Genomic DNA, 22629 nt, shown 5'->3' on the forward strand with positions numbered 1-22629 from the left:
CCTTCCGCCTACATATAGTCTTCGTCGCGAAACCCCCAGTACCGAGAGCCACGATACGGAAAACCATCCAGAGACGCCGCCGTCGCCAATCCCATCTCGGGGGATTCAGGAGATCGCCTCCGGCACCCTGCCGGAGAGGGGAATCATCTCCCGGAGGACTCTTCACCGCCATGGTCGCCTCCGGAGTGATGAGTGAGTAGTTCACCCCTGGACTATGGGTCCATAGCAAGTAGCTAGATGGTCGTCTTCTCCTAATTGTGCTTCATTGTCGGGTCTTGTGAGCTGCCTAACATGATCAAGATCATCTATCCGTAATGCTATATGTTGTGTTTGTTGGGATCCGATGGATAGAGAATACTATGTTATGTTGATTATCAATTTATATCTATGTGTTGTTTATGATCTTGCATGCTCTCCGTTATTAGTAGAGGCTCGGCCAAGTTTTTACTCTTAACTCCAAGAGGGAGTATTTATGCTCGATAGTGGGTTCATGCCTCCATTAAATCTGGGACAAGTGATGTGAAAGTTCTAAGGTTGTGGATGTGCTGTTGCCACTAGGGATAAAACATCGATGCTATGTCCGAGGATGTAGTTGTTGATTACATTACGCACCATACTTAATGCAATTGTCTCGTTGTTTGCAACTTAATACTGGAAGGGGTTCGGATGATAACCTGAAGGTGGACTTTTTAGGCATAGATGCATGCTGGATAGCGGTCTATGTACTTTATCGTAATGCCCAATTAAATCTCACTATACTCATCATATCATGTATGTGCATTGTCATGCCCTCTCTATTTGTCAATTGCCCAACTGTAATTTGTTCACCCAACATGCTATTTATCTTATGGGAGAGACACCTCTAGTGAACTGTGGACCCCGGTCCATTCTTTTAATCGAATACAATCTATCGCAATACTTGTTCTACTGTTTTCTCGCAAACAATCATCATCCACACTATACATCTAATCCTTTGTTACAGCAAGCCGGTGAGATTGACAACCTCACTGTTTCGTTGGGGCAAACTACTTTGGTTTTGTTGTGCAGGTTCCACGTTGGCGCTGGAATCCCTGGTGTTGCGCCGCACTACATCTCGCCGCCATCAACCTTCAACGTGCTTGTTGGCTCCTACTGGTTCGATAAATCTTGGTTTCTTACTGAGGGAAAACTTGCCGCTGTACGCATCACACCTTCCTCTTCGGGTTCCCAACGGACGCGTGCTGTACGCGTATCAGTGTGCCCTTTGCGGCGTCGTGTGGGTGGGTGTGGGCTTGGCCCTGTCTTTGTAGGTTTTCGCCCGATTTTCTCCTAAAAATCGAGCACCTTCTGCTTAATTAATGGATGAGGCAAAGCTTTTGCCTCTGTTTAAAAAAAATATATTTCATTATATTAGGGCTGTACATGCATTTCATATTTGTTTTGTTTGGTTCTACTTCATTTATTGATTGTTTCTCTCGGATGTCGTTTCCGAGCATTGTTTTTGTTATTATCGGTAGAGTCCGGCAACGAGGAGTACTACGAGGGTGACACCGCTCAGTACCAGGACGTTGATTAGCAAGGCAAGCATCACCTTGCTGAATTCTTATCCCTCCCTTTATTAATTTATGATGCCGAGGACGGAGATGGCCATCCGCGAGCTGAGGGGCCCTCCGCGTTATTGTCACGGCCCCAGATCGAGCTGCTCGACCGGGTGCTGGCCACGAGCGCGCCAATGGCGGGGCGGGCACCGACGGGCGGAGGGGAACCATACGACTAGCGGTGAGGACGCCGACACGGGGTCACGCGGTGGAGGTGGCTCAGCGGGTCCTAGTGGTCGTCGCGAAGCCCGCTCCGGCCACCTGCGCGCACGGTGAAGGGGATTGCCTTATTCCTTCGGTTTACTTTGCAATTTAGCCCCTTCTTAGTTATTTTCTCACTTTATCTCAGATTTTTTGTTATTCTCCTATAAACAGTTAGGAGGCTGACAAATGGGCTCCACTACTTGCCGCGTCAGCAAAATACGACTCTCTACCCACACCGGTGACCGAGATGAGCCGTGCGTCATCTTCAGTTACCGTATATTGTGTATTCCTACGTATGATGATGGATGCGGGCAAGGGAGCCAAGTTTGGGTACTCGTGATGTGTTTTACTCTTTATTCTGTCAAGATACGGTGGCAATGTTTTTTAATCTACTGAATTCCTTCTAGTCATGTTGCTTTTCCTCTTCCGCGCTCTTCTCCTCCGGCAGCGGTCGGAGGGGAGAGGTGCGGGGTGACCTAGTCGGTCCTATAGGTACAAGGGTTAGTTTTAGGTTGTGTTTTGACCCTATGGCATTTGCCTTGTTGCCGCTATGAAGCTTCCATGGCGTCAGCAAACGGGGCCAAGATTTTGCTAGGTCTTCTCTCCGGTTGGCGGACATGAGCACATTTAGTCTACAAGATACGCTTATGTTTCTGAATCTGTTGAATTCTTTTTAATCATGCCCCTTTTCCTCCTCCGTCTCATCCTCATTCGGTAGATGGAGAGGAGAAGGGCGGGGTGGCCGGGTCGCTCCCGTAGGTACTACTAGGGTTAGGTCTAGGTTGTGTTTTGCTCATGTGGCCTTTGGCTTCTAGCCACTATGAAGCTCTCCCATGGCGTCTGCGAGCGGCGTTAGGATTTTGCTAGGCTTTCTGTCTGGGTTAGGTCATGGCGACCATGAGCAGATCTGGCTAGAACTTCTGTATTAAGCTCGTCCGTAGGGGAGCACTTGTTCATGGCGATCTAGAGTACCTTCTCTTTCTTCCTCGCCATCGTGGTGGTGGAAGGAGAAGTCAGAAGGACCTAATATCTGATACACATGGATCTGGAGCTATGTGGGAAGAAGATGAAGTTGCACCTGCGGGAGTTTGTTTGGAGATCAACCTAGTGGCGCTACTACGGTCGTTGTCGTCCTACCACTGTTTCTTATGGCCGAAGGGCAACCTCTATGCATCACGATGCCATCCAAATATCAGCCTCGACATGTTCAAAGCCGCATCGATTCCTTCCTCCTAGGCTAGAGCCATTTGGAGGCAACCGACTTTCTACCAAGCTTCAGGCATCTCCATAGCCCCAAGTGGTTTGTTCGCAGTGGTGTTTAAGATGGCTCAAGTGTGAAGATTGCGCACAAGCGTGGAGGATGACCCAACTACTTTTCGTGTTCTTAGATGTAGGCCCTTTTTATAAATCTCAAGGACTATGTTGTAGCTTTTGTTTATTTCTAGTTATTTGTACTTGTACCACGCCGCTTTAACATATGCAGCTAGGGGTTTGCAAAACCGATACTGTAGGAAACCACTAAAACAGCTATAGGCATTTAATTCATTTCCTTTCACAAACCTACATATTTTTTTCAGCTTAGTACAAATTTGAACTAAGCTAAAACCGGTAGAACCGTGACATCCATTTTTTGCCCGCAGCGCCTTCGCTTGTTTTTTTAGCCCCCTTCCAGTCGCAGCAGCACTGCAGCAGTGCCACACCCACACCCTCGGCCTCTTGCGTATTGCCACACCAGTATCTCACTGCTTGGGCCTGACTTCAGCACAGTACGAAATCACCGTGGCCGGGCTGCACTGCTCGTACGGTCCTACGAGTACATGTGACCCACCCCAGCTTGATGGGTCTATACCGTGAACACGGCCCAGTTGGCCTGTTCCCGGCCCCAGTTGTGGCAAGGAGACACTCACCGTTGCATTCTGGCAGCCGCAGTCCCGTCATGCATGGTCGTGGCGCTGCGCGCGCTGCCGTGCGGCAAAGATCTCTGTGGTATGGCTGAGGAGGACGGTGCTCGTGTTTGTGGTTGCTAGGCCCTAGAACACAATCATATTGACCAATGGCTTGATTCTGGCAGGGGATTGACGTGTTTGCCTTCCATGGAATAGAGAACATAAAGGAGAAACAAGATGTTACACCGTGTGGAATCCTACCTGGATCGGAAATGCAATAATTAGATGCTTGTCTTCTTACGGGCATCTTCACCAACGCGACCCAAATGGCACCGGGCCTTTCAAAACGGTCTGCGCGGACTGGCTAACCGGTCACGCAAGTTCTAGTGACGCGACTCAAATAGACTAACCCATCCGCGTGTCCCACCCGCACGTGCCGCGGGCCCTTATGGCAACGACTGAGGGTAGAACCGATAGCAGCAACCACGACCAATGGCGAGGTTACATCATCTGGAACCAGGGTGTACCAAGGGTGCCACAACAGATATAAAACAAATTTAGGGGGTGCATATGTGGTGGAAAGTTGATGTTTTACAAATAAATTTTTTTCTAGGGGGTGTCCAGTGCACCATGGTAGCTGGTCGTGGATCCTTTGCTTGACCAAGACCATCAAAATCGTCCCTGACCACCGCCTTAGCTTCTACGATTGCGGTGATGTCGATGGCGCTAGGATGTTGCGCGGTCATTGGTAGTCTGCTCTACTTTTACTGCCTGGCACACGATCGTCGTCCCTACAACATCGCCATCGCCTGCAAACCAGCGTCTCTACTACAAGCTCCCCGCCGATGAAGATGCCCAATTAGTTGAAGAAGACCACCAACGACCACGAGGCGGGGTCATCGTAGTCCTGCCGCCACCTCGTCGTAACCCTAGGCGCGCCCAGAATCTGGCGCCACCTCCATAGTTTTTCCTAGTTTCTATCTTTTTTACATATTTATATGTAAATTATGTTTGAATTAATGGCATATTTTTTTAAAAAAAATCACGCGCTTCAAAAGATTTTTACTGTAATTGAATTCAAATTTTAATTGTCGTATGTATGGCAAACGAACTGTTACCCACATTCTGTCTACCAAAACAAATCAAATAAGTCCCGTTTTAGGTAGCCCGCCACACACGGCCTGGCCATCCGTTGGATTTCTCCGCACGCCTCAAAAAGGTCGAGATCTGACCGTATATCGGAATTCGGAAGCAAAGCTCGTCCGCCACGCCGGAGGCACGCCCTGGGTTCAAGTCCGGCCCACCACGCCCGCACTCCGATGCCGGATCGCGCACAGATCCCCACCGGATCCAGATGCGCACAAGTATCCACAGGTCAGAGCCACGACTGCTGCAAAGCCCGTAGTAGAACCAGAGCTCAGCACACCCAGCTCCCGCCCGTCGCCGTCGAACACCACGGTCCAGCCGCCCCCATCATCCGACTCCCGTCGCCTCAAATCTCACCACACCCGCGCAGCCGCAGCAGTACCCAACTCAGAACCCAGCCACGCCGCCCGCCGCCGCCGCCGAGGCGCCGCGCCCGGGCCGGAAGCAGCCAGCCAGCCAGAGCCATGGCCGGCTCCGAGCAGCGCGTCGTCGCCGTCATCATGGTCGGCGGCCCCACCAAGGGTGACCAGATCCGCCCTCTCCCCCCTCCACGCCCCCTCTGATCGTCTCTGACTGTTTGCTGCTGCAGGCACGCGGTTCCGGCCGCTGTCGCTCAACGTGCCCAAGCCGCTCTTCCCGCTCGCCGGCCAGCCCATGGTGCACCACCCCATCTCCGCCTGCCGCCGCGTACGCCCCCTCTGCTTCGCCTTCGCCTTGCAATCTGGGTTCAGTTCGCACTGTGCGGCTCGTGTCAGAGAATTAATTGACCCCGTTTTCGATCCCAACTGCTGCAGATCCCCAACCTGGCGCAGATATACCTCATCGGCTTCTACGAGGAGCGGGAGTTCGCGCTCTACGTCTCATCCATCTCCAACGAGCTCAGGATCCCCGTCAGGTCAGCTTCCTTTCAATTCACTTTCAAATTCATGTCAGTTCAGGACTTAGCCGCATCGAGGTTTGGATTGCGGTGAACTGCCATTGACGTGTCTGCTATTTGATTATAGGTACCTGAGAGAGGACAAGCCGCACGGGTCCGCCGGGGGCCTCTACAGCTTCAGGGATTACATCATGGAGGACAGTCCGGTAATGCCATTGACTTCCTTTGTTTAAATTGTGCAAATTGAACTAGTCTTTTGGCCCCTTGCATTTAGTTGTTCAGTTCAAATCGTAGCGGATTGCATCGATCCAGGCTGTTTCATTGAGATTTGGGATGATCCAATGGCCTGGGTTTTGCTGGTATCTACTTTGCTCTGCTGGGTTGGATTAAGGAAACTCTTCTGTTTTTGCAGTCACACATTGTTTTGCTCAACTGCGATGTCTGTTCAAGCTTCCCCCTGCCCGAAATGCTCGGTACGTTGCCAAGTAGCTCAACCTAGGACTGCTCATTGTAAATTAACAGTGTTTGTTTTGTTGGATACTGACCACTAAATGTATCACCATCTCATTGTTGCAGAGGCCCATAAAAGGTACGGTGGAATGGGCACTTTGCTAGTCAATAAGGTGCGAGAACAACCTAGTACAAACTTTCATATTAGTCTTCAAAATACCGACAACCAGAGTTCTAAGAGTATTCTCATGCATAACACTATCCCCAATATCTTTCCCAGGTATCTGCAGAGTCAGCTAACCAGTTTGGCGAGTTAGTAGCCGATCCTGAGACAAACGAACTATTGCACTATACGGAGAAGCCAGAGACTTTTGTGAGTACACAGTGCTGGTTATTTGATTTTTTGGTTTGGTCTTATATTTTCCATTTGGAGACTTATGCGTCTTATTTAGCTTTCAGATTATTTTGGCACAACTAGTTGTTCCTGATAAGTAAATAGCTTAGCTCTAATGCATTTTATGCATGTGTAGGTCAGTGATCTCATCAACTGTGGTGTATATATATTTACACCCAATATCTTCAATGCCATCGAGGATGTCCTAAAACAGAAGAAAGACAGAGGTATTATGTCCAGTAATATTACAGCAGTATTTTCTTTTTAAATTGCCTGTTTGTTGAAATATATCGTCCATGCTTATTTATCACTCTACATCATGGAAATGTCAAACATCTCTGACATGCTCAAAACTCACATAGCGAACAAGACATTCTTATTTCTTCAGCTCTAAATTTTGCAAAAACTCGTATTTTCCTACGCTTCCATGAGGCATGTTTTCTTTTTGCTGCTGCCATCAGTTAAACCATTAGTAAAAAAGGTTTGACTGATCCGATTGACCTAATATTCTGGCAGCTTGGTGAGATCAAAATTTGAGAAAGTACATTCCTTCTATTCGGTTAATATTTTTTTCTTTATTCTTGTCTTGTTTATCTGAAGGGCACTTTCTATTCAGAGCACAAAACTTAATCCCTTTTAATGCCATTTCAGCTAATATTCGCCGTGTATCTAGCTTCGAAGCTCTTCAATCTGCAATGAAGTATGTGTCGATGATATATTCTTCTCTTCCTTTTCCTCCATATTTATTTGGTTATTTCTCAGTTAATTTGAATTTGATTAATTTTTATGCATGGTAACCTTTTGGTTTCTATTTCAAAGAATAGGCAGTAGCACTACCATGTTAATGCATTATTACCAGGAAATTGAGTGTGAAATGCGATAAATCTGTTGAATTTTTAAGCCTTAACCTGTAATACAAATATCTTGGAGCATATTTTGTCAAACAGAACTTCATCAATACACTGATCTTTCTAGCAAATCAGTTGCTCATTAGATGGATGAAATTTACTACTAATGAATTCCTCATACTGATAAGTTTGATGCCTGCTACTGTTATCCTCTTAGTGATTTTTGGTAGTGTCACACTGTCACTTTAGTAATGAAAGTGCTAACCATCTTGTTCCTATTCATGTGTGGCACCTCCAAAGATTTTCCCTTTATGTTTTAAAGAAAGCTAAGTTCAGGGAACATGGGGTGCTACCATGATCCCAGCACAATAAAGATGCTTTCTGGCATGATCCTTTGTTTTCTTGAAGGCATCACAAACCTTTGTTAAGGTCCCAGTGAGGATAGTGCAGTGAAGTATAAATCATAGAATATGCCTTACGCGTTCATCATATCCATGCAACAAAAGAGAAGACCTGTAGGAGGGCTAATTGGCCATGCTACCTTGATGGATTTTAAAAAGATAGAACACTTTCTTCTACTAGTGTTGACCTGATCAAGAGCTTCCATTGAGGCGATCCCAAAGTAGTTACTGAATACTTAATATCTTGTGTTAATTCTCAACAGGGCACTTCCGGCAGATTATGTTAGGTTAGATCAAGATATTTTATCCCCTCTAGCAGGAAAGAAGGAACTTTACACATACCAGACACTTGATTTTTGGGAACAGATAAAGACCCCAGGGTAAATATTGTTCTTAGTGGTTCTCTTTCTAATCTTGAAATGGTTGAGTAACCAGTGTTGCATCTATGTACAGGATGTCTTTGAGATGCTCTGGTCTATATCTTTCCCAGTTTCGCCATACCTCTCCTCATCTTTTAGCCTCTGGAGATGGCAAAAAGAGTGCCACTATTATAGGCGACGTGTACATCCATCCATCTGCAAAGGTGCATCCAACTGCAAAGGTGACATCTGGTTCTTCAACACACCTTGACTAGATTGTGATATTTCGTGATGTCTGATATTCTTCACATAGTTAGTGATGCTTTTATTATTTTGTTCTCCATCTGTATACAGATTGGTCCCAATGTCTCATTATCAGCAAATGCACGCATTGGAGCGGGTGCCAGGCTTATCAATTGCATCATTCTAGATGATGTTGAAATTATGGTTAGTTTTTCTCTGTTTACGAAGAGATAACCTACATTTAGGCACCTGTATCTCATATAATTCCTTTGGTTGCAGGATAATGCAGTTGTTATACATTCAATAGTGGGTTGGAAGTCAACAATAGGAAAATGGTCACGTGTACAGGCAAGATTTCCTATTAATGGCTTATCTATCTATAAACAAATTATGACAACCCTATTACTGCCAGTCCAGTCTTTTTCTGGGTGGATCACGTAACAATGTACTCTTTTGAATACAGGGTGAAGGTGACCACAATGCCAAACTTGGTATCACCATTCTTGGTAAGACCCCTACCCAGATGATATCTTGTTATCTTCTCATAAAAATATTGTGATAATATGCTTTACATGGGGGTAGTTCATTTGCTTGATTTTTGACATTCTATCAAAATGCAGGTGAAGCCGTTGATGTTGAAGATGAAGTAGTTGTAACTAACAGCATTGTGCTCCCAAATAAAACTCTCAATGTTAGTGTGCAAGAGGAGATCATCCTATAAAACACCATTCATTATTCATATTTATATTTAATCGCAAATAAGGTCTTCATACCGGACATGTAATTTCCCAGTTTTCTTCTTTGTTTCCTCCATGTAAGCTCCCATTAGATTGAGATCATTAGTCTGTACTTAGCCTTCGATACAATATGGTGTAATTTTGTTTACCATTCTGGTGTCAATTTTACGGATGTAGAAACTATACAAACAGATCACAGCATTTTTTGTTTGCTGAGAATGGAAGTTCTTAAATTTGGATCGAACATGAGCCGGTGCCGGTGCTGTATTTTTGGAGATGGCAATTGTCTTTTCAATTAAATCGGCTTTTGTATATGGCTGCATATAATGGCAAGCTAACAGATTCTTTTGATGGGCACACAGTTGCATGCTTCAGTTAACCTCCATACATAAACTGTCTTGTTTTTTTTTCCTTTTTGGAAATAAGTTCATCAGCCATCAGTGCTCTCATCAGGCACAATAGATTCAACAAAATCCGGTAAGGAAATGCCAAAACACATTATGATTTGCACTGTAACTTCATACTGAATATTGTTGACTATGGCACCATCTTCCATCTACTGTACAGACTAGTTCGAGCTGCATACCATACCAAAATGCTCTATCTCTTGTACAAACTCGTTCCAGTCACACATCACATCAAAATATCAAATGCAGCTGGAACATTCTCACAAACTATTTACTAAACTGATTCTGCAACGGTCTATCGTGGACAGGAAGCGATAATAATGTCTGCACGAACCTGCATTCTACTAACACTACAAAATCTCCATCGCCTGCAAAAAAAATTGTGACAGCACTTCTGCCTTTCACTGTTTGATGTCCTTGAGGAATTTCTCGGGGATTTTTCGTGGTGAAGCCATTGCCGACACACTCTCAAGCTGTACAATGATCAAACAAACAAATTGAAACAAAAAACTTTTCATGACAAAGCCAAAATAGCAGAGAAAGCCAATCTCACCTCAGAATGACTATACTTGAGTTTTATGGCTTCTTCTTCCAAGCCTGGGTACCTTCCAATCAACTGCAACTCATGTATCGTCAAGATGCAACAGTCTAGATCAGAGACCTTGTAGCCCGTTTTTCGTTGCAGCGTCAGGTTCTGGAGAATAAACACAAAGCTAATGCCAGAAAATGATAAAGCATAATGCAGATTCAGCCAACTAATATTGATGTCATCTTACCCAAGGACGGTTTTTTGGGCTGATTGTGAACCTGGCCAAAAAAAGGCAGGCAGCAGCAACAAGTGATGGCTTGAACAATGTGCAGTCATAGTCCAGCAAGCTTAATTCCGCAAGGTAGCTACACATAAACTCCAGCGTTTTTGCTTTTGCACGCTAAGGTTTGAAGAGGGGGACACATTATAGTAAAGAACATTAAGTAAATAAATGGCAGGTGCAGCAAAAGATACTTACATCGCCTCGACGGCACATAGTTATGTATCTCCTACAACAGACATACATTAAACATTAGGCTTATGATATTTTGAGCCCAGCGTGGCAATAATCATAGGACAACATATATATTATGCGAAATAAACATGGTAACTATTTTCCGTAATGAACAACACTGTGGTCGTGGGGTGGCCATGCCACCGAAACTGTGTTCGGCCTGCTACACTAAATCTCATGAACAGAAGATTAGCCACAGACGGTCATTCTAGTTTCCTAGCAAGATAACATGGATTTGGGGCAGCTTTTCACATACCAGATATAGGATTTTACTAAGGTCTCCTTTCAGAAAATTGTTTGGCGCAACTGACACGTACCAGAGTGCTAGGCTTAAGCATGTTTCAAACACAATAAGGCAGTTCATAATACTACTGTGTATGTGATTGAGGAATTACAACTATTATGCATATATAGAAGTTTCAGAAATAGCACCTACCGTAGAAAAGTTCTTGCAGTGGGGCTCCCCATCTCAAACTTGAGCAATTTCAGTATGTCAGCCTCCATCTTCACCACCTGCAGTGCATAAAAACCACAAATGTTTCTCCGCCATTTGGGATCACCAACATTTTACTAAGAAATACTAGGAAGTAAGCAGAAGAAAGGCCACCTGCTGTTTGGTGTATGTGTTGTCAGTAATGTCACTGTATTCCCCCACCTTATGCATATCATTTTCAAACTTCCTGCAACATTCCATTCATGCTAATCAGATGGTCGTGCTGCCAGATAAACAAAACAAGAAAGATAAAGAACAGTTCAGCCCCCTACGCAGCAACAAGCAACGCAGTCACACCCAGCAGCTGCAGCTCGCTGGGGATAATGACACCCACTGAGAGGAATCGATCGAAATATGAAACCGCAAGGTGAAGCGTGTCAGCCAGAAGCTTGAAGTCACCAGCCACTTCCACGAGCCAGTCCACCACCTTCGCCCTTTTGGTAGGGGTGATAGCTCCCTGTGTGACTTCCACCGGCAGCATATAGTCCCTCGGCCTCCTCAGCGCCTAAAAATTGGACAACAAAGTCACACCAAACCATTGATAATAGACAGTTAACATACGTCCTGAAGAATTAGCTTTATATTCGAAATGAGGCAGTGAAGTTAACATGCTATTTAGATATGGAACTCACCGGCGCAATGATACGCCCTCCTAATGTCAGCATTACCGTAGCCAGCAGTAGCTAAAACTAGATAACACCCACATCCATAACCATAAAAGTTGAATAACGGCATGGAGATTATTCATCCACAACACAACCCGATCCATTCCAATCCCCTGAATCCCTGAAATCCATGAGCGCAACGACGTGATCACGCCCCAAAATACCCCCAATTCTATCCAGCGCTGCCTCGCCTTAACAGCTGAACAGACTAATCACACCACAACAACACTAATTTTGGAGCCCTGGCAAGCCGACGTCGAGAACGAGCTCGGATTTCCGCACGCGGGTTTCAGCGAGAAGGGGAATCGACAAACCCTCGCTCACCTCCAGGGACCGCATGTAGCTGTCGACGTCCTCGAGGTACGGCGCGATAGTCGCCCGGGCCGCGACGGGGTCCGGCTGCTCCGGCTCCGAGTCCGAGTCTAGCAGGCGGGCGCGGTCGGCCATGCTCTCCTCCTCCTCCTCCTCCTCCTCCTCCGGGGCGATGTCCTCCATCCTCCTCCGCGGCGTCCGACGGTTGGAGCGAGCGATTGAGACGATCGGGGGCTTGGCGGTCCGTGGCCGACTGGCCGGCCTTTTAAGAGGCGGCAAGACGCGGCCGGTGTTCTCTCCATCGCCTCCGTCGCCGCCCTCCTCTTCTGCTGCTACAGTGGCTTCATTCCTAGTTTTTTTTGTACGCAAGTTGGCTTTTGAAACGCAAGGCGGGAGTTTGCTGGCCAAAATGCCCAAGCACGCGATTTCGCTAACCTGTAAATTCCATTTCAATACAACTCACTATAGAAAAAAACACCTTCTAGTAAATGGATGACGTCGGCGAGGTGGCAGCGGTGACTTCATCATATGTGTCCATCCTCCTGCTGGTTGTGGCAGTGCCGGCGTGCGATTGAAGATGGCGATCCTGAAACTTGGGAGGTGGTTCGTGGATGGGGGATCTGGCGTGATCTTTCGACTTCGTCGAAGAGAGGTGGCGAATCTTGGACCGGGATGTCACGGCGAAGATCCCAGCCGACATGCCACATCGATATGTGCCTCGTGGTAAGCTAGGTCTCGAGAGGCCCGAGAAGCATGCCCCTTGGCGCAGCTAGGAAGGCGAGACATGTCGGGAGGGTGATTCCCCCCTCAACCATCCCATTGACTTGAATCTTTCGCGTGTGGTTTCATCTTGATCTAAAACCGTCAATAATATGTCCTAGAATTCGTGAATTCCAGAGGAGGCAGCAACCTCGCAGAAACACCGGAAACAAAAACAAAAATCTGGTTTCGTCTTGACATAAAGTCGTCGATATATGTCCTAGAATTCACAACCCGTAATTATGAGCATACATGTAAATCCCCTATTGTGGATCTTATGCTTGTTTGATGAGATATGAGATACAATTTTCAGTATGTGTTTTATGTAGTTTTAATGCATATTACCACTCATTCATGCGTATGAGTTTTGATAATGGTTAGAAAAAGCGTTAGGTGGTAGGTGGGCGGCGACCATCTACGCCTAGCTGCCTAGGCGTTTTGTACTATACCTGGTCAGCAAGACAAGTTTTACGCGCAAAAAAAAGTAAGACAATTCGATGTGAAGATATACATAAAGCAATATGTATAACTAAATATTAGTGCATTCAAGAGGATCGCACAGAAATAGGAAAATACCATAAGAACCAAATATGGTATACGGTAGTTCACGCTTCAGAACTGTAGTTCTTAATTCCTAAAATCATATTTGAAAGGAATAATTCAAAACAGGCACACACGTGACAGGCTGACAGCATTACACCCAATTAAGGAGATGCCACTTTAACTTAAATACTTAACAAAGAACACTCTTGCATTGGGACCTCGTCAATAGTCAAGCTCACGGGGAGTCTTTTCGCTGCTCTTCCTAGATGTCCCCAGATTTCTCAGACTTGAACTTAGCTTCCTGTGAGCTTCCCCTGAATTTTGCTACATCATTATCCCTATCAGCGACATGCTTCTTTAAAATATAAATACATCCATTGGTCTTAGAGAGCATACACTTAACTTTATTCTTGCTCGAAGCATCAACTAGATTACCATACTCCCAACACCTACATCACCAGACTTCCTCCTAAGGACATTTTATTTCTGAAATGTTGTTGGGTTGATCTCGGACATCCCACAATTAGTCGAATACACAACTATAGTTTTTATTAGGCATGTGCTACGATAAACGAAGTTTAACAGGCAGCGGCAACGCAATCATTCAACTATATAGTATCTAAAAACTGGAAACAATCGTTTAAGCCCAAGGAAGGAAATGATCTAGCAATGACAAACTAATCACTCTACCTCGGTGCCTCCCAAATACCAACTAGTGTCTCAAGGTGTCGCTCGTCGGGGAAAACAATGCAACGCTCGTAGTATAATATGAACCTAGTCCCTAGCTATTAGAGGACCACGGTGGACCTGCAAGACTTCAAAGTTTAGTGGCACCACCAATCGAGGGATGCATGTCGATACTGTATTAGGGCGTAGACAGGTAGTCCCCGTATGCAATCTAGGACGACCGCCTGGCAGCCCGAGCACAACCACTTATTTTCTCTTTGCTTCTTTCAAGGTGTTAGCTTATTTCCTCTTTCTCTCTTTGTAATTTTGAATAGCTATTCTTGTCATAAATTTGTAGGGTGGTATGAGGACAAGATCCGATGTGTTAGCACACACAAGACACAAAGAATAATACATGTTTCGTCCCCGGTTGAACATACTCCTTTTTGTGGCTAGTTGGAGTATGGGTGAATGGTGTGCTCAGGTGATGGTAATGTCCCAGTCTAATGCGTTGACAATATATCCTATAGGGCAGCGTCCCATGTCTGCCTTATGGCGGTGGCTAGATGGGAGTTATAGTCATCGACTAACGTGTGTAATGACAGGAGTCCATTACGTTAAATCATGTGGAGCATTAAGGCCAAGATATAGCCGTTTCCTCCAATACGACTTTGCCTCCACTAGAGTGTCATGCAGGGTTGGTTATTATCTTATGTTGGTTGGCTTCAGGTGGTGTGGCCTATCCTGGTGACGTGGGCCTCACGGTCTTCGCACCATGTGCATGTTGATGGAAATGCCTTGGCTGGCAAGGTCCATCTTGTTGTCCTCTCGGGTTGAATATACCTCTTGCTACACTTGGGATTTCATGTACTCTTCAATTTGCATTGTCCAACTGCAACCTTGATTTATTAGTGCTCAACAAGTTGTAAATTGGTATGTTACATATGTGGTATTGAAAAATAGTATGCCTATTTTCCTCACCCTAGCGTAAAGCATAGATCTGTCAGCGACGAGGAGGATGTTTGAGAAGTTTGTAGAGGATCCAAGAATTATCAAGCTATAAATACTTATGGAGAACCTAGAAATCAATGAAAAATCTAGAGTAAGATATTTTGTTGTAGCAAGAATATCTGGGGAATGGATAAAGTTGTAGAGAACTCTAGAACTTAGATATTTGTAGTAGGATGGATATGATGATGACCCTTGTTGTAAATCAAACGTTGTTAAGACAGAATGAAGAAGTAGCGAGGAAGGTAAAGGATACCAAGTATTTAAGGGTGATAATGACTATGAACAAGGTGTAGTAGACTTAAGTAGTCACTAAAGAGTTGTACTAGGCATCTAGTGCATCAACTAAAGAGTTGAGTTACCATACCGTGGTAGTGTAAACGTCCTCATCTATAGTGGGTTTAGGGCCACAACATATATCTATAGCTTAGGAGTTGCATCGATATCCAATCAAGTTAGATCGCTTGAATATGATGTTAATGAAGTACCCATTCACCCCAGTCCTTAGTTCAAATCACCCTTAGATGTACCAATCATTCACAATCCAATAGAAACATATTAGACATGAAATAATATCATACCAACCAATAAAAAGCATATTAATAATCATACCAATTCTAAATAATCCATGGATATCTTACTTCGAATCACCCCCTTAGTTGTATCACCATCCAACTAGGTCTGTCCGCCGTTCACAATCCAACAGAAACATAATAGACATGAGAGAGTGGATCACCCCCTTAGTTGTTACCGGGCTTCATTCGATAGACATGAAGTATTATCATACGTACCAACCAATAAAAAACATGCAAATAATCATACCAATACATAAGGAATCCACATGAAGAAAGCATGCAATTGGCATTTATAGAAAAATTCAAGACCCACAATGCATCATTATAAATAACTAGCATGTAATTATGGAAAAGTACTAAAAAAAGTCATAACATATGGCAACAAGTTGCAAATGCAAGTATAGTATACATGAGAATTAGTTAAGTCACTTCTAAACTGGAAGATGGAAAGTTAGCAAAAGCAATGTTGTAAAACAACTTATTTTATGTTTGCAAAGAATCTCAGCAGCTACTATAAGCTCCACCCTGCACTCGAACTCCTTTTGCTCAAGAGCCGGCCTTAGCTCACTTACTTCACATCGGATCTCAATATTAACTAGCGCCCACAATGTACAAAGCGGTGAAAATGCAATGCAAATTAAGAGAGACATGAACCAAAATGTAACCAACTTTTCACATTGTGGAGAAATTATAGTGCATTAGCTTTTGAGTGAGCATACTATTTTCATATTAAAGGAGGAATACTAATAATAATTACGAAAAATTAGGGCTCACTTTCTTCTTACCATGCTCATTTCCGTCTCATTCGCTTAGTTTCCTTGAGGCAAAAAGATGTTGAATCATGTGAGAATGTTGACATATGTTGCCATTCACCGGAGACAGGAGATAGCCACCCATTGTTTCGTGTCTGGTGCCACTATACCTAGAGTAACCATAAACTTTTTTTCTTAAGATTTTGTTTGCAGTCGACCAAGTTTTACATATTCCAGCCTACATGCAACTAGAGTATCACAAAATTTCCAAAATATACAACTACTAAGCTAACCATTAGATAAGTCGATCTAAGAAATAAAAATTCCTGCATCTCACCAACATCTATTTCAATTTGAAACCAACACCATAGAAGATACATTTAGAGGAATTATTAAATGTGCCAAGTGTCAATTACTGCATGTATAAAATTGTACTTGCGTTAAATGTTCATGGCTTCCGGAAGATGAATGCGTAAATAGTGGGAGGACCAAAACCATGAAAAATAATTCTATAGAACCTGGTCTACAAAATCACCTGCGTGGACCAACTCCAACAATTTTCCCATAAAATTATTTTCCCAAAACCACTCCATAGTACTAACCATGTATATAACTATTCCGAGGCATATTGTCAGCTACAAATCCGGAACGGATCCGACGAACATGGACTGGATTTTTATACTCAGATCTAGATTTCCAGAGAGCTGAGTTCCACAATCACATTTCTGCTAGTTAGCGCAAGAATTGAACCTTCTCTAGATGCAAGGCCCATGGCTCCATCAATTTTTCCGGCACCATGTTGAAGACATATCCCTCCGCAAAAATTGAAAAGTGGTATACTTTTCTCATAATAGGATTGTTGGCGTAACAAAGATCAATTCTCTCGAATTGAAATGTGTGCGCGACTTACTCATGGAGGTAATGTATCTCCAACAACTGAGGTGCCTTAACCTTAGGCTTGTGATATGTCAAGACCAATACAATAATAATCATAAGACATCAGATTTGTTACGTGAATCAAACTTTGAGAGGGAGGCTAGCCGCATCAGCTAGCAGGGCGGAGATCCATCGGCACCGGAAGGGATGACAATTGCGCCGTCAGGGATTAGGCCCAACGGCAGTGGAAGAGACAAAGAGAGACCCATCTCGATGGCCTCCGGCACCACTCGATTCCACACGCTGCTGATGTAACACGCGGCGTACCATTCAATTTTCAGTTCACGTGCTGTTAAATCTAGTGGCGTGATGTGCAAATGGGTCATGTTTGCTTTCCAATTTGAGAGAATTGAGCTCTGCAATTGAGTTATTTAACATGGTAGATATGTGTGTAGTAATATATCTGTTCTACAGTTTAGTGATGTTTGCTTGTATAATCTGTCTTCGCCACACATCAGTTCATATTTCTGTTGGGCAATATATCCTTGTGATACATCAGTTCAGTTTTGATGGTATAAACAACTATACATGTCGGTGTTATGCATGGCTCAAGATTTTTCATTTTTTTTCAATTCCTTTTCTAGCACTAAAGAGTCTGTCTTGTGCTTAACATTCTGCTGCTGTTTTGCTAAACCTCTTAACTGAATGTCCATGTATTAAAGGCGCACGGGTGGTAGCATTGAAGTGTTGAGACCTACATAAGTTTTTTTCGAAATGGGGGAAATATCACCCCAGCTTCTGCATCCAAAGGATGCACACGATTTTTTTTATTAGATTATTCACAACACCTTACAAGAGCAATACAAAAGATCAAAACTCGAAGCCACCTCGCTAAACCTAAAGATGGATGAAGGGGGTGACAATTCACCAACTCATATCATCCAAAAACCAAATGCCTTCCCAGACCGCCCAATAGCAGATGAGAAGCACATCCAGTCAAGCAGACTCTCAGCATACGCCAACGCACACGCCGTAAAAGTTGCTACCGCTGTATTCCTCCACTCCATCTTCAAGAGAGATCATCACATTGACCATGCCAGGCCTGCCATCGATGCCGCCACGGCGCCAGACGACTCCACCATCCTACGTGTGTCCATCACACTGCATCCGTCCCGAGACACCACTGCACCATGCCATGGTGTCAACACCCGGATTTTTAAGTCCAGATGCTTATTATGTCATTCATCGCAATCCCAAGAATATTGTTGTTGCGAGGCATAATAGTTGAATATCATAGTCATCATTCATTACAAACCATATTATCTTACAACTTGAATCACATGATCCATATTACACAAATAGTTGATCTATTGATCAACGAACAAACACAAGTTCATAGCGGAAGCGTAAAGATAAATGGACTCTCTAGTACACAGGCCAACGCTTGACGTCGGAAGACTCCTAGTTGTCGTAGGCGTCCTGCTGGTCATCTCCTTGGTAGTTTTGTTCATCTTCATACTCTGGTCATTTGAATAGCCAGGGACACAGCCGTGAGTACTTTAAGTACTCGCAAACTAATACTAGTGTAAGTGCTAATAAGTCTAGTAAGGGGGTGCTAAGCTCTAGTTTATTTGCATAAAGCCAATTTTAGTTCACAAGTATTTGAGAAAAGACTTATTCAAGTGCTAACTAACTCAAGTGGGAACATTAGTGTCAATCCCACCATTTAAGTGGTGATTCAACAACAAGTCACCATTCACCATTCACTTCATATTTTCAAGAATCTGACACCGGAAACTGTATGGCCTTTCCAACCGCCCGTAACCGTGGACACGGCTATTCGAATAGGTTTACACTCTGCAGAGGTTGCACACTTATGCCACAACATTTGATTTCATCCGTCGGGATAACCCCAAATCATCGTAACACAGTATGCGTATCATCAACCATAACCTTTCACTTACAAACCCTAGTATGACCACCTCTCCCCATGAGCTTGGCCTCCCAGTGAAGACCAACTGTCAACCTGGGAACTGCACAGGGCTTGGCCGTACAATTCACCTCAATTCACATCATTTCCCAATAACGGAGGCAGCCTCGGCATAACCCCTATGATGTGTGTTCAGAGGGAACCCATACTAAGATGCATAAATTTCCAGTTAAGCCCTACCCATAATCAGGTATTGTGGGGGTACTCAAAATTGGAAAGGTATCGCATTCAAACCAATATCAGTTTTAATCAAAAAAATCACCATCTTCTCTAGGTCATATTCACCTTCAAAAATCATTCAATGGAATGACTCATCATTCCAAGGTTTCAAATTCAATTCAAGTCACATGTTCCCATCTAGAGTAGTCAAGTTTTAATATTTAGCACTAGCACTAATCATGAGGGGTGCTATCTTGCTTGGCTAGCTTTGAGACTCACTTTGCTACTCTAGTAACCTTCTTTAACTTAGACCAAAGTTAACTATAAAAGTAACTCTTTAAATAAACAAGTAAAAACTTGTAAGGTAAAAACTTGGGATAGGATTGTGGTAAGAAAGGTAAGACTAATGGTGCCTTGCCCCAAGGGGCTTTGCACTTTGCAAGAATATTAGCTTGCCTTGGTAGTTCTCAAAGTTCTCCTCTTACTCCTCTTGGTAGCAACCTTCTTCTTCCTGGTATTCTCCGGTGCTAGCGTCTAAATTTAAATACGAGGTATAATCACTCAACAAGTTCAAGAGCTATACTAAGCACATCATCACTTCACACAAACTATTCTAATCACACACATAACACAATTAGGTGCATTGGTTTTCTTTTCTTAGGAAAAAATAATTTCCTCTCATTACATATGTAAATGGTAGTTTCCATTTAGTGTTGGAGGAAAATAATTTCCTCTCATTGAATCTTCTTAAGATTTAACTTCCCAACAATCATGCATGAAATCATGTTGACCTAAGTCAACCATTCCTCATCATCATTTGGGAAAATGATTTAAATGAGTTGGAATACCTCATACCATTTAAAAATCCTAAATATGATTTAAAATCACCAAGTATTTCATGTGAGAGTATTTGACCAGGGGTCCAAACTTCATATGAAAGTACTTGGGACAAGATTTAAATGAAGTGAAACACTTCATATGATTTACATAATAGTTTTGGACAATATCACTTAACTAAACTAGCCATATAGTCCTTTATTCAAACTAGGGCATGATCATCCAAAGTGACCACACCATATCTTCGCAGAAACAATTAGTGTAAGTGAAATGTGAGCTATTAGAGTTGGAATCAACTAAATATCATTTTTGGTTGATTTTTAAGATTTATTTGAATGTGCAAAAGTCCCTGACTTAATCTTTTTGTCACATTAATTCTACAAAAGATCTAGGGTTGAGGCCAGTGGCATTGGTTAGAACTTTTCAATAGCTTTCCAACAATATAAAGTTTGCTAAATTTGGCCAAGCCAAACAGATTCTATTGAATTTCAAAGTTAGGGCCAGTATTGAATTTGAATTGAAATCAATTAAACTAATTTTGAATAAAAGGGCCGGCGGGAAACTGAGTTGGGCCAAATTGAATTAAAACGGCCCATGTCCAGCCCACCACGCGTCCACGCAGGCGTGGGATGTCTGACGGTGGGATCCACCGGTCAGCGACTCATAACGCCGGAAGCGGTACGAGCGATGTGGCGCGTTGGATTAGAAGAAGATCCAACGGCGCACGCTCATCGTCTTCTCCGGCGAGAACCCGAGGGTCTGGCGGCGAGCCTAGGGGTCGGAGGGCTAACCAGGGCTCCGGCGGTCGGCGGCGAGGTTCAGGGCGAGGTTGTCGATGACGGTGAAGCAGCCTGTAGCAGTGGCGGAGCTTGGGGAGGCCTGAATCGACGGCGATGCTCCCAGGGCTTCCGCGGCTCCGATCTTCCAATTCCGGCGACTCCGGCGACAATCGAGCTAACTAATGGTGCGAGGAGAAGCGGTGAAGGGTGGGGAGTGAGCTGGTGTGCTTGGATGGGTCGAGGGAGCTCTCTATTTATAGAAGCGCGAGGGTGCTGCGGGGCAGTGAGGAAGTCGACCATGGCGCGGCGGTTCCGGCGAGCTAGCGAGCTAGAGGATGGCGGGGAACTGTTCAGCGTGTCCAGGCGGTGCGTTTGGCGGCGACAGCGCTGTCGGGCGGTGCCTAATTTGGTCGCGTTGTCTCCGTGTCGGGCGCGTCTGCGGCGGAACAGGGTCGTCGTCTCCGGCGGCGGCGGGCACGGGTTGGCTTGGCGAGCGTGTCTGGCGGGCTCGTGGTGGAACGACGATGCTCAACCTGCACAGCGGGGGTCCAGGGCGTGCTCGTGTTGGCGAGGCGGCGCGTGGCCAGTGGCGTCCGCGCGTGCACTGCTGCGACGTCATCGGCATCCTGGGCGATTTTGGGCGCGCGAAATCCGGCGAGCTTCTGCGTCTTCCTCGACATCGGCGGCCATAGGGTGAGGTAGGGAGGCGAGGTGGATGGTTTGGACACCAGGGCCAGTGTGGAGGAGGAAGGAGAAGAGGGGGTGTGCGGCATGGTGTGGCATGGGCCGGCATGGCCATGCCATGCAAGCTATGCTTGCCCTCCTAGGGTTTCTATGCAGGCAAGTGAGAGAGAGGGGACCAGGGGACAGGTTGGAGTGAAATGGGGCAGTAGGTTTGGCTAGAGCACTATTTGAAATAGTGTTTGAATTTAATCCATATTTGGAAATTGCAAACTTTGCCAAATTTTGGTTGAGCTCAAATGGTTTCAAAAATTGAAAGTGGTGGGTTTGGTTGAGTTGTAAATGACCAGAGACAACTCTGTGTGGTGGTGGAATTTTAAAATTCAAAGAATTGCAAATTTGCCCAAAGTGAGATTGTTGCATATGTTAAAAAGTCTCAACTTGGCATGAGCATAGATTTTGATCCAAGATGATTTTGGCATGGTGGTCTTTACCAAAGTTGTTCACCTTGATGTGCTCTTGGATGAGGTGCAAAGAATTGGGAAAGTTTAGTTTGAAAAACTTGAAATGCAAGGGCTCAAAGTAGTGACCAGAATATAAATGGCAGATTTGACCATTATCATATGTGATCACAATTTGAGTTTGAATTTGATTTGATTTGTATTTCTTTGATTCCAAAAGTTGTACTAAGTGTTTAGTAACATAATACAACTAATGGTGAAGACCAAAATGGTCTAGGGTAAAGATTTGCAAAAATGGCTTAAACCATATGTGAGGGTTTTAGGGTTTTCTTATTTGATTTCTTTCTCTTTTATTTTATTTGGTTGGTGATCTTCATTTGATCACATTAGGGTTGTAGTGTTCATCACATAAGCATAAGAACAATCATCATGGCATATCACTCAAAATGCACAAGTCCTATGCATGGTACTATATGCAAGAAAAAGTTTTTGTTGGTTCTG

The 22629-nt window shown here is 44.4% G+C and overlaps 2 protein-coding genes across 2 annotated transcripts; one reads left to right on the forward strand and one right to left on the reverse strand.

The window, feature by feature from the left end:
* The first annotated feature begins 5265 nt into the window (after positions 1-5265).
* LOC124701751 (mannose-1-phosphate guanyltransferase alpha-like) lies at positions 5266-9371 on the forward strand. Its single transcript, XM_047233850.1, has 15 exons — positions 5266-5335; positions 5403-5500; positions 5608-5708; positions 5818-5896; positions 6103-6163; positions 6267-6313; positions 6421-6513; positions 6671-6761; positions 7186-7234; positions 8047-8163; positions 8237-8384; positions 8497-8589; positions 8665-8733; positions 8849-8891; positions 9006-9371. Exons 1-15 carry the CDS (start codon positions 5278-5280, stop codon positions 9104-9106), a joined length of 1248 nt encoding a protein of 415 aa, XP_047089806.1. The 5' UTR covers positions 5266-5277; the 3' UTR covers positions 9107-9371.
* A 559-nt stretch (positions 9372-9930) lies between these two features.
* Positions 9931-21759, reverse strand: LOC124694984 (G2/mitotic-specific cyclin C13-1-like). The gene is made up of 9 exons (XM_047227900.1): positions 21520-21759; positions 12055-12477; positions 11338-11570; positions 11180-11252; positions 11009-11085; positions 10537-10567; positions 10306-10458; positions 10083-10223; positions 9931-10002 (listed from the first exon to the last, which is right to left on the reverse strand). The coding sequence occupies exons 1-9, from the start codon at positions 21757-21759 to the stop codon at positions 9931-9933; spliced, it is 1443 nt and encodes a 480-aa protein (XP_047083856.1).
* Between the last annotated feature and the right edge of the window lie 870 nt (positions 21760-22629).

Source organism: Lolium rigidum, chromosome 3 (assembly GCF_022539505.1).
Source record: "Lolium rigidum isolate FL_2022 chromosome 3, APGP_CSIRO_Lrig_0.1, whole genome shotgun sequence".
Lineage (NCBI taxonomy): Eukaryota > Viridiplantae > Streptophyta > Magnoliopsida > Poales > Poaceae > Lolium > Lolium rigidum.